General features: G+C 40.7%; 1 protein-coding gene across 1 annotated transcript in view; it reads right to left on the bottom strand.

Moving 5' to 3' along the window:
• Positions 1-13,318, bottom strand: part of LOC129703649 (spermatogenesis-associated protein 16-like) — a 54,203-nt gene that overhangs the window by 26,709 nt on the left and 14,176 nt on the right. The window contains exons 3-7 of the mRNA XM_055646269.1: positions 11,039-11,184; positions 8,368-8,457; positions 7,736-7,820; positions 6,281-6,428; positions 1,131-1,277 (exon numbers count right to left, since the gene is read on the bottom strand). Coding sequence (XP_055502244.1) covers positions 1,131-1,277; positions 6,281-6,428; positions 7,736-7,820; positions 8,368-8,457; positions 11,039-11,184 — 616 coding nt within the window. The remainder of the gene's footprint in view (positions 1-1,130; positions 1,278-6,280; positions 6,429-7,735; positions 7,821-8,367; positions 8,458-11,038; positions 11,185-13,318) is intronic.

Genomic DNA, 13,318 nt, shown 5'->3' with positions numbered 1-13,318 from the left:
GACAATTTAAAAATTTATCGAAGCTAATTAACGTACAGATCTGTACGTATTTGGAGCGTGGAAACTGGAGCACTCGGGGGAAACCCACGTGATCACGGGGAGAATAGACAAATTCTGTACAGATAGCACCCCCTTAGTCACGATTGAACAGGGGTCCCTGGCGCAGTAAGGCATCAACTCAACCACTGCAACACCATTGTTACAGTGTATGTTTCATGCTAAAAGTGCAAATACATGATATGCCAATTAGGCACTATGATATAATAACTTTTCACTTTTCACCACATAGTATTGAAAACCGTTATTTTTTCTGCCTACCTTGTCATTCTCAGCAGGATTGGGTGAGAGTTTGTTCTGGATTGGTTTGATTCCTGGTAATTAATATGGTTTCTGTGTCATGCCAGTAATGTTGTATTCCCCAAGTACTCTACAACCGATCTACTACCCCCATTCTACCAGAAATTGTGGTTTGAATATGCTGTAGATTGTTGTTAGAAGGATTGTCAGCAATTAACTGCTGACATTGTATATAACTTTCCGTAGTTCCAATTGAATGGCTATTGTTTCATTTCTGCAAGTAAATTTATCAGATTAATTCTGAACCCAAGCCCAGATGAGATGTGCATTATTCTTACCAAGTAGGTTAGAAAAGAAAAGTGCAATAGCTGTTAATGAGTGATTTAGTATGTGATAAAATACATTGAGTATTTGCAGTAGCTAAAAGCTTGGAGTTTCCGAGTACATAAGGAATACAAAGGTCACCTTGGAAAATTTGATAAGATCGTTTTAAGACGTTTTTTCAAATAAACATTTTCATGGTGGGGGCTATAACTTAATTAAAAAAATAACTAAACAATGTTATTGGCGAACCCAATGAAATGTGTTATTATTCACACCTCTATATATCGTACTTTGACTTTAGTTTGAATATAACTAATATTAAGCCCGGAACTACTAACCTTTGGTTAGGCTTCTCCAGTCAAAAGCCATAACTCCATGAAAGATGAATAAAAACATCCACTCTAATCATGTTTTTTTGGTGCTTTATCCAATCACCAGTTTAACTTGCAATTATCAGAAAAATCCTTGCTCAACTTTTATGTAGTATTTACAAAGATAACTTATTGTACCTGTGAATGTTGGTGACCTTCTATTTATGATCTTTTCCAAAAAGGTTCCATCCTCTGGATTCTTGAAACCAAGTAACAGCATGTAGCGTTGTGTTAAGGCTTCAGACCAATCGACTGTCTGTGGCAGGATATGATTTGTGCCAGGATCTGCATACATAATATTATCATACATCTCAATATTGTATTACTCGGTGCAAGATCTGTAAATAGGTCTTCACTGAAATTAATGATGCCCTGCATTTGTGAAGGAGGCAATAACTTGGGATAAATAATACCATTATCAGCAATCTAAACAATACTTTCAAAAGCAACTGCACCCATTACATAGAATGATTGATGCTTGGAACTCGCTGCCAGGGGTGGTTGCGGAGGCAGATATGATGGTGGAATTTATGAGGCTTTTAGATATTCACATGGATATGCAGGGAATGGTGGGATATGGATCTTGTGCAGGCAGATACGATTAGTATATCATATGAAATTGTGTTCTGCACAGACATTGTGGGCTGATGGGTCTGTTCCTGTGCTTTACTATTTTATGTTCTATATCACAATTTTCTCTTTGGTATCTGTGTTATGAAAATATTATTTTCTTGGAATTAAATGACGATAATTTACAAATAATGCAGATGTGTTTAAGCTGTGCACACTAATCTTGATGGGGAAGTACCAACAAAAGTCTAAAGTCACCAACCTGAACGACTACCGCCCGGTTGTCCTAACTCCAATCCCAATGAAGTGCTTCGAAAGGCTGGTCCTCTCCCACATCAAATCCAGCATCCCTGCCTCACTGGACTCTCATCAATTTGCATACAGGGCAAATAGATCACCAGAGGATGCCATCTTTCTGGCTCTTCACACTGTCCTGACTCACCTGGACAGATGGAGCACGGAACGTGAGGATGCTCTTCATTGACTATAGCTCTGCATTCAATACGGTCATCCCCACCAAGCTCACCACCAAACTCCACCAGCTAGGCCTCAGCTCGCCGATATGCGATTGGATCCTGAATTTTCTGACGGAGCGACCGCAGGCAGTGAGACTGGGCCCACACCTGTCCTCCACTATCACCCTGAGCACCGGCACACCACAGGGCTGTGTACTAAGCTCCATGCTCTACTCCCTCTTCACTCACGACTGTGTTCCTGCATTCGACACCAACACCATTGTGAAGTTTGCAGACGACACAACAGTGATTGGGCTGATCACCAACGGTGATGAAACAAAATACAGAGCGGAGGTGCAGAACCTAGGGGACTGGTGCACACGTAACAACTTGTCACTAAGACCAAGACCAAGACCAAGGAGCTGATTATTGACTTCAGGAGGTCCCATAATGGAGAATACGCCCCAATCTCCATTTACGGGGAGTGTGGAGAGAGTGTCCAGCTTTAAGTTTCTGGGCACTCACATTTCAGAGGACCTCACATGGCCCATCAACACTGCTGCGCCGGTCAAGAAGGCACAGCAACAACTGTTCTTCCTGAGAACATTAAAAAAGACTGGTCTGCCCCAACAGCTGCTGACAACGTCCTACCGCTGCACCACAGAGAGCATATTATCGTATGGCATCTCTGTGTGGTATCTCAGCTGCACAGAGGTGGAGAGGAGAGCTCTTCAGCGCGTCGTCCACAGAACGCAGAAGATTATTGGGACACCGCTACCAGCCTTGGAGGGAATCTACCACACACGGTGCCTCAGGAAGGCCGTCAGCATCCATAAAGACTCCTCACACCCTTGTAACGGACTGTTCGAACTACTTCCCTCCGGCAGACGTTACAAGGCCTTCTACGCCAGAACCTCCAGACTCAGAAACAGCTTTATTCCCAGAGCTATAGCGGCTCTGAACCGGCCCTGCTGAGCGCCCCCTATCCCCCCTGGACTGTCTCCCTCTGATGGTCACATCACACAACTTATTTATTTATTTTACTTTTCTTTTACATCGGTTGGAAGCTGCATACTAAATCTCGTTGCACTGATGTGCAATGACACTAAAAGATATTATTATTATTACATATGAATTGGTGTCACAAGCAGGCCACTTAGCCGCTTAAGCCAATGATTCATAACCCACTGAGAGAAAAAAAAATATTGCCTCATTCACATCCTAAATGGACAATCTCTTATTTTTAAATAGTTACCCAGTGTTCTAAATTCATCCACAGGAGAAAACATTCTTTACACATCCACCCTGTCAAGACTCTTGAATGTCTTGCATGTTTCTCATTTCTAAATTCCAGCCTGGTCTAATATTTCCTCATAATATTGTTCCAGGTATTAGATAAGCTTTACCATACTGAACTGCTTCTAACACATCAACATTATTCCTTAAGTAAGGAGACTAATAATGTATGCAGTACTTCAGATGTGGTTCACCATTATCCCCATGTGCACGACCTCCCTTTTAAATTTATTTTCCATGATGATAAATGCCAAATTTGTTACCTTTCCCGCTTACTAACTGTACCAGTGTACCAACATTTTGCAAATTATGTACCGGGGGCACTTAGATCCCACTGCATCTCACAGCTCTGCACTTTTTAGATCTTTCCTTAGATGAAAGGTGATATATGTACACGACTTGGCCTGAAGTCTAATCGGGTTTTTTTTCGCATTAAACTGAAGGCAAATAAAATCCTGTACAATTACAAAATCACTGAATACACAAATTCTCCTTGGCACATTTCTTGGAAAATAATTCCCTTGAATTTTGCAGTTGTAATATTTCATAACTATGGTGGCCACAAGACTTTCCACCATCTGTTGTTTGATGAGAAACTTGCTGCCAGTGTCTTGCTGGTCCTCCACAGGTTGTGTTAATTGAACCCTTCTCCAATGGAATTAACAGAAATCAGTTGAATGAACATCAACTTGAAATAACTGCAAACTAATGTATTTTTAGTAACTCAGACAAGTTTTAGGCTTAGTTGCTGAAGGTCTAAACCAATTTACAGACTAGGCCTGCATTTTTTTGCACATTCTGTATTTCCCTTCAGTATATTTTCAAGTCAGGAAATGCATACTTGCATTCGAGCCTGCTGGATCCCTCAATTGCCTGCTTGATCCCTCAATTGCTAATCATTCAACTCCCTTTCCCACTCTCATATCGATCTTTCTGTCCTGCGTTTCATCCATTGCCAAAGAGTAAGGCATCACTCAAACTGGAGGGGCAGCACCTCATTCTGCTTGGGTATCATGCATATTCTTGACCACAATGGTAACATAATAGTCATTAGAAAATAAATATTGTTCATCAAATATGTAAGTGAAATGGTTACTGAAATTATCATAATTACCAAAATCCCATATTATTTCTATGTTGTTACTGTTAAATTGTTCTCTCTTTCCTTGCATCAGCAGAGAACAGAGCAATTGTTAACTGCTAAACTTTTTCATCCTAACATTTAAAAAGTGGTTGAAAACTCAAATTGTTATGAATAATTTTGCATGAACAAAGAAGCAGAGCGATTATAGTGCTAACAAACTACTGGCTTCTATCAACATACAGGCATGACAGATTTCATTGACAGATTAAATTGACTCTTGACTCTTTCATAAAGTACTCACTATTTGCCTATCAAAGCATTCATTGCATTTTTAAATATATAGGACTTTTACACCTACAAAATATAAATTCACTCTCTTTCGAATATGCTTAATTTTCAATCTAATAGAAATCTAACAGCTGTATGAAACAGAATAATAATTACCCAATAGTTAAAAACAACACTTCAGACTTTACACATATAATGCGGAAACAAACAGACCCTCCGGCCCACAGAGTCCGTGCAGACCAGCAATCACCTCATACACTAACACTATCCTACACACTGGGGACAATTTACAATTTTATCAAAGCCTATTAACCTTCAAACCTGTATGTCTTCGGAGTGTAGGAGGAACCGGAGTACCCAGTCACAGAGAGAACGTACAACCTCTGTACAGACAGCACCCGTAATCAGGATCGAACCCGGGTACAAAGGACAATCCGGTAGGCGGCGCGGCTCTGCCAGCAGCGGCCTCTGCAGTCTGTCCGCCCTTTAGCACATTTTAATGTAGTTTTTGTTACAATTTTGTTGGGGTGTGTGTGTGGGGGGGGGGGGGGGGGGGGGGGGGGGGAACTTTTTCCTCTCCCTGCACTGGAGACCCGACCTTTTCTCGTCGGGTTCCATTGTCGTTGAGGCCGCAACGAGGAGCGGCCTCCAACAGGAAGAAGCCGGGGACTCAGGTGCCGACTCACACCGTTGCCGTCGCGGAGCTGGCCGAGACCGGAGCGGCGGAGGAACGCTGCTGCTGCTGCTGCTGCCGATGCCGCTGCTGAGTCGGGGGCTGCTGCTGCGGGTCTGCGGACAGCGGCGCCGGGAGCCCGCGGCTCCCTGGAGAGAGACCGCTTTTCGGGGCTCCTGCAACGGAGAATTCTCCCGCCCGTGTTGCGGGGTTGAAGAGCTCCTGGAGTGGGGCCTAGCACCACTGCCCCGCGCGGCTGGAATGGCCGCGGGTACTTGCGAGCGCACACCAAGACCCGGTGTGCGACCTCGCACCACCCGGCGTGGCTTCAATGGCTGCGGGACAATCGCCATCGCCAGCCGGGGGCTATGACTTTGACTCTGACATCGGGGGGGGGGGGAGAGTGCAGTGGAGAGATAAGTTTTTTTTGGCCTTCCATCACAGCTATGTGATGGATGTTTATGTAAAATTGTAATTATGTTGTGTCTGGGTCTATTTGTGTGTAATGTATGGCTGCAGAAACGGCATTTCGTTTGGACCTCTAGGGGTCCAAATGACAATTAAATTGACTCTTGACTCTTGACTCTTGGGTCTCTGACGCTGTAAGGCAGAAACTATATCGCCATGCCACTGTGTCGCCCTAGCACATTAGAATTTTGTACAATATTCTTTATTTGTCCAATCCCATTTTATGACGATGATATAATGGGATATATCAACAAATGTTCATAAATAAATGCAAGAAATAGAAATATGTCAGAAGTTGGCACACATGACCTTTGATCATTTTCTTGTTATGCACAGCGCCTGTATATAAATAACTGATATAATACCTGCCCACTTTGCCAAACCTAGGTCAAATTTCCACAACATGTCATCTAAAGGCCATAGAATTAAACATTAAGCAGTATCATTTCATTACCTGCATAAAGGTAGTTGGCATAAGAAGGATGTTTATTCCTGAAAACTTCTTTTATTTTTTCTATTTGTGCCGTAGTTGGATTCACTGCAAATGGTGTGTACATAACTGAAAATGTTTCAGCTTGTGTGATACCCTCTTCCAACATGGCCTAGTTTCATAAAGAAGTATGAACATGTAAAAGAAAAGTAATTATGCACATCAACAACTTGCATCTGTACAATATTGCATAGGTACACTATCACCACCATGAGACATTGCCCGGTGGGCAATATGCCTTTTTGTGTTTGGAGACAGAAACCTGTCATTAATGGTGCCAGCTTTTATCTGCAGTTTATATTAGAGTTAAACAATAGCATTTCCTCACTGCAAATGAGCTGCAAGATGAAAAATTAAGCAGACATTGGGATGCTAGATAGGGTTTTTAAAGATAGTGGAGCCAGTGGATATGGGGAGAAGGCAGGAACGGGGTACTGATTGGAGATGATCAGCCATGATCACATTGAATGGCGGTGCTGCTTGAAGGGCTGAGTGGCCTCCTCCTGCACATTGTCTATTGTCAATGTCATACATATAACCTCGTCCAGATTGATTTTATTGCCCTAACATTAATTTATACTTTATTACTAAAAGGTTATTATCAAAAATCACACCTTTTCAATATTATGCACTTTAATGCAAGGTGCTGTGAGGTCATGGTGCTTGACAGCCTGCAGCTTGGATTTCACATGAAGATTTCACAGGTATGGATTGTGCCATAAAATCTCATACAGGGATGCCCAGGAACACAAGGATCTCTATTTCCAATGGTCAACATGGCAAAAACAAGCAGCTACAATCTCTGCAACTAACAGCTATTGGGAATCAGGCAGGTAAAAAATTACCACAGGTACAAAATTACCACCAAATTACCAAAATTACCTTTTCTGGATGAAAGTCACTGTGATGATCTTATCAATTTTCAACACTGTGTTATTTATGGGGGTGGGTGGGGAAAATTTTTAAAATCAAATGAGACATTTTCTTTAGCATAAGATTGGGCACAGTTTATTATTATATCTATACATTCAGTCTTTAAATGTATCCACATCTTTCTATCTGCACTTTGAGCAACACACTGTTTTGTGCTCTCAATCACTTATTTGCTCTTTAGATTGTTAATTTTTAAGTAGACAGCCCTGTGCCTTTGCTTCACTTCCTGCCAAATGCTTTGTTCAAGCCCAGTCAGTTTCATTTCACCCACCACCCCTCTGGAGTACTCCAATTTATTATAACATATATATTTTCAAGTGATGGTCTATACCTTATTCTTCGAATATCAAAGAGTTGTTTTGGGGAGCTTGCAAAAATCTCAACTGTATGAGGTAACATTTTTGACATTGTGTCTGAGTTTTGCAACATCAAGCCTGTATTCCAACAATGATTTGGGCCATTCCTCTTTCACTTACTTCTCCTCACCTGCCAATATAGCTTGACATGTTTGCTGATGTTCTGTTCCTTTGCTCCATGCAGCCAATAAATGTAATCAGCAATCATAGCACTTCTAATGGCCAAACAGAATACATAAAATATTTTACATAGTACTCAAACTTGCAATACACAGCAGCCACTTGATGGCACCCCGTTCACACCCATTGACTCACACCATCACTATCATGCAGTGGCAGCTGTTTGTACCATCTACAGGATACACTTTCACAACTCACAAAAAACACAATTAAAGTTGGATTTCTAAAATAGTTCATTCAGAATCACAAAACGTTATGCACATTTTTAATGCATATGTGGATTACAATTGATTGAATGTAACATGTAATTAAAGACACCTTCATTTATAGAAATGTGCTCTTAAATTCCTTGGTGACATCATACCAATTCTTAAAATGTTGAACATGTACTCACCTCAAATGCAGGCCAGCTGCAAATGCAAATAGCATTAAAAGAATCCAATACTAAATGCAATGCTGACAAATTAACCTTGTTATTGTTATTTCTGACCAGCAGAAAAAAAAATGCTTATCATAAATTCCACTTTCAAGAACCCACCACCTAAACCCACCATTATTTTACATTTCATAAATCTCATTTACCTTGCAGCTTCAGCATATCGCTCCAAACAACGGAAGACTGTGGCTTGACGAAGATGATTTCGAAAGTTAATTGGATTCAGTAAAATGCTCCTTAGAAATGCCAGAGAATTGTAAATTAGCTTGAACAATAAACTATTTGCGAATTTTAGGAAGTTAATTAATTTTACAGAAAAAATAAAGTGAGTTTTTTTTAATTCATCAATGTGCCCAAGGCCTCTATGAACATGCCTGGGCAACGGTCTCTGCAGTCTGTCTGTCTTTTTTTATTGTTGTCCCGTTGAGGGTATAGTTTGTAGTGGGTTTTTAACTGTGTATGTGTGGGGGGCGAGGTGGTGGGTGGGGGAAATCTCTTCCCTGTATGGGGACCCAACCTTTTCCATGTCGGGTATCCATTGTCGTTGGGGCCTAGCACCGTGGGGCGGCCTCCAACTGGAACGACCTGGGGGCTCAAGTCACGGAGCCGGCGGAGCTGCGGACCTACCATCGTGGAGCTGGCTGGCTTCGGAGCGTGAAGAGCTGTGGTGGTGCGCTGCTGCGACCCGACTCCGGTGGATGGTGACTCCTGGAGCTCGCGGGTCCCCAATGGGAGACTGCTTTGCGGAGCACCAGCATCGGCAACTTCTCCCACCCGAATTGTAGGGTTGAAGGTGACCTGGAGCAGGGCCTTACATCGCCCCATGCAGCTTAAACAGCCGCGGGACTTGCAAGCGCCCGCCGGGGGCTCCGGTATCGGGATCCGGGGCAGGGCCTTACATCGCCTGGTGCGGCTTTAAATGGCCGCGGGACTTGCTAGCGCCTGCCGGGGGCTTTGATTTTGACTTTGACATCCGGAGAAGAATGGAGAGCAGAGGAGAGACAAGACTTTGCCTTCCATCACAGTGAGGAGGAGATTCACCGTGATGGAAGTTTGTGTAAATTGTGTTGTTGTGCGTCTTGGTTCTTTTCTTGTTTTATGACTGCAGAAACCAAATTTCGTTTGAACTTCATGTGAGGTTCAAATGACAAATAAACGGTATTCTATTGTATTGTAAGGGTCATCTGCCCCAAGATGGGTTCAGACAGTTACTTGACACAATAATATTATGCCTTTTAGTTTGTTAGCATGAAAATTGAAATAGTATTTGAATAGGATCACTTTCCCCAATAAATTTAAGCCTTAAGAACTATTCCTGTCTGTCTGGTCAGAGATGACCAGCATCACACTACTAAAATCAATCTTTCTGGATATATTTTATTTGTTCAAATTAGATTTAGCCTACTCTAGTTGCTGCTTACAACACAATCTGATTACTGGGAAATTTCAAAGAAACTTCAAATGGTACAGATTCATAACAATGGAGTGCTAATTTACATGTAACATACCATTATTACTGGAATTTGGTAGATATGTAGTTTTAGCTACTCTGAAATGGGAAAGCACATTTTAAACTGCTTGTGAGAGCTCATTCCAACATTGGAAGGCAATTCCTTTCTCACAAGGACGAATTACAAAGTACCAGCAGGAATATTCCTCTTTTAAACTAAATTTGGTTAATACCAGGAATTTGTTCAAATCAGTTCACATTCAATTAATCAGGAAAAACCATGTCCACTATTATAAAACAGGAAATACTTAGCAGGTTAAGTAGCATCCTGTGAAGGGTGAACGATTCTACATTACAGGTTGATCACTCAACAGTTTTATAACCATAGAATCAGATGAAAAGTAACCAACCTGAAATGCATCTGTCAGGTTTCTCTCCCCGCAATCTGATGGAGGTGCCCAACTGGTTAAGCATTACTAATTTTTTTCAAAATTTTAACATGGGTTTTTTAATTAATTATCATTATTAATTATTTGAAGAGAAAGAGGCTGCATTTTCCATACAGTATTGAAAGAACAAGATGGAGCATATTAATGAAACATTAAACACAGGGAATCAAAAGCTCAATTAAATCCTGTTCTACCATCACATGAAGCATCCTTTTCACTGAGAAAAATCCTCATTGAACAATTGCAATCAGGATTCAAACTCACCATGGATTAAACAAATTCAAATGTTTATTTAAAAAGCTATAGAAGCATTTCTCAACTGATTCCAAAATAAACAGCAATTAATAATCAACAGAAAATTCATCACCACTTCTTAGTTATGGTCAATCATTCTACAGTGTAGATATAAACAAAAATAAAATTATTGATACATTGATAATATTTGAACTAATCTGCAAAAATTATTAAAAAACAAATTTTATCAGATGTAATAAAATATTTAAAAAATCTATTTAAAACCTTTTCTCCAGCTATCAGGTATTTGAATAATACCCTCCCGGGGTGTCCAACCATTCAGTTTTTATGATCAAGGTTTATGAACGTTGTACACCAAACACTGAATTGCACTTCCAATGAGCAACGTTTTCTGCCAACAGCAGCAGTTGCAACTTGACATTTGAAATATAATCCTGTTGTGCATTTCTGGTATGTTTTATCGTTACATACAATTTCGCTCCACTTTGTGCAGTTGCTAAATTGACTCATTTAGCGTATTGCATCATAGGTTTGCTATAACACCACTTAATATTAAAATCAATTAGATAATGCTCGAGTTACTAACAAATTTATTAGTCAATACCACTGAGCTCTTTGACTTTAGGCAAAATGGCAATAATTATATCAATCAATAACAATTACCTGTGAGCATGATTAAGAGCTAGGTCTGGTCTCCTCATACGCAGATAACAAGTTACAAGCTTAGTTTCGATAAAACTAGCAATGCTCGAAATCTTTTCATAAGATGCATAAAATGGGTTTCCTAGAACGGCTCCTTTGCTACACAGCTATACAAAACAATGGGCATCATTAAAAGGGCATCAATTATATAAACATAGAAAATAGATGCAGTAGGCCATTCGACCCTTCGAGCCAGCACCACCATTTAATATGATTGTGGCTGATCATCCAAACTCAGTACCCTGTTGCTGCTTTCTCCCCATATTCCTTGATTCCATTAGCTCCAAGACCTATATCTATCTTTCTCTTGAAAACATCCAGTGAATTGACCTCCACTGCCTTCTGTGGCAGAGAATTCCAGATTCACAACTCTCTAGGTGAAAATCATTTTCCCTCATCTCAGCCCTAAATGGCCTATCCTCCTAAATTAAGCCGGTTAAACTCTCATGAATTTCTACTGGTGAACAGTAGAGAGCATATTGACTGGGTGTATGGCCTGGTTCGGCAACTCAAATACCCAGGAACGAAAGATATTACAATTAGTGGTGGATCCCACCCGGCCCATCTCGGGTAATAATTACTCCACCATCAAATTAATCTATAGGAGGCGCTGTCTCAAAAAGGCAGCCAGCTTCAAAGACCCTCATCACCCTGGCCATTCTCTCATTGCACTCCTACCATTGGTAAGAATGTATACAAATCCAAAAACCGTGACCTCCAGGATCAAGAATTGGCTCTTCCCAACAACCAGACTCTTGAACCGTACAAAACTAACTAAACTATGAACTATCTTGGCTGTACTAAGGACTTCAGGTTCTTTGTACTAATATTGTGGCTTTCTGTTTATTGATTTTAAAAATTTATTATGTTATCTATGTTTACAAACCTGTTATGCTGCTGCAAATAGGAATTTCATTGTTCCGTTATCGACACATATGTCAATTAGACACTTTTGCCTCTTGAATAATGCTCGGAGATTTTACTTCCAATTATAAAATGGGAAAAACAGTAATTATTCTAAATCGTGGATATCCTGAACAACGTATTGTTCACCAAAGAAAGAAAATAATAATAATTCCATGAATATTGATGGAATGTTATTTTTTTCAGTTCATATAAGTGTTTATAGAGCATAGTAGCGTTGTTACAAATTCCTGCCATCAGTGGCGTTCTTAATCTGCTCACTGCCTGTGCTTGCGACTCGAGAGGCTGTGGGGAGGTGAGGGGGGGGGGGGTTAGTAAAATGCAGGTTTTTATTGGTTGTCAGGGAGGGATTTCCTCGTAAGACAAGCTTATGAGGACATTTCGTTCTGTCATCCCGTTCGCGATTTTTAAAAAAAGCGTTGCTTAACTACTAAATCGCTGGATGATAATTGGGACAACTTCAACGCCTTCAAAATCATGAATCGCAAGTTCAGGACTAAACAAAACGTATGTACTGTAGGACGTTTATTGAACATCTTATCTAGTTTTAGGAGTAATTTCATTTTAATCTGATGATGCAAAATATGTTATTTAGGCCCCAATATCGGCCGCGTCTTGCCTGCCGGATGTGAGTGAGCAAAATCATGGCCACAATCTAATCTCTGTATCATAATCCACAAACATCCACTCTCAAGATAATCAAATTCATTATTTTTTGCACAATCATGTCATGAGAACATCTAAATTATCTATATTTTGTGTATTGTCTATCCATGATCATTATTTTCATACTAAATATCTGACTAAAAACTTCCACAGTACATAGTTTTTAGTCAGATATTTAGTATGAAAATGGCTTTCAAAGAGTAGCGATTAACGGATCCCTTTCTGAATGGCAGGCAGTGACTAGTGGGGTACCGCAAGGCTTGGTGCTAGGACCACAGCTATTTACAATATACATCAATGATTTGGATGAAGGGATTCAAAGTAACATTAGTACATTTGCAGATGACACAAAGCTGGGTGGCAGTGTGAACTGTGAGGAGGATGCTATGAGAATGCAGGGTGACTTGGACAGATTGGGGGAGTGGGCAGATGCATGGCAGATGAAGTTTAATGCGGATAAATGTGAGGTTATCCACTTTGGTAGCAAAAACAGGAAGGCAGATTACTACCTAAATGGCGTCAAGTTGGGAAAAGGGGAAGTACAACGGGATCTGGGGGTCCTTGTACATCAGTCTATGAAAGTAAGCATGCAGGTACAGCAGGCAGTGAAGAAAGCGAATGGCATATTAGCCTTTATAACAAGAGAAATCG

Source organism: Leucoraja erinacea, chromosome 14 (genome assembly GCF_028641065.1).
Source record: "Leucoraja erinacea ecotype New England chromosome 14, Leri_hhj_1, whole genome shotgun sequence".
Lineage (NCBI taxonomy): Eukaryota > Metazoa > Chordata > Chondrichthyes > Rajiformes > Rajidae > Leucoraja > Leucoraja erinaceus.
The sequence above is the reverse complement of the archived record's forward strand: the minus strand, read 5'-3'. Positions and strand labels throughout refer to the sequence as shown.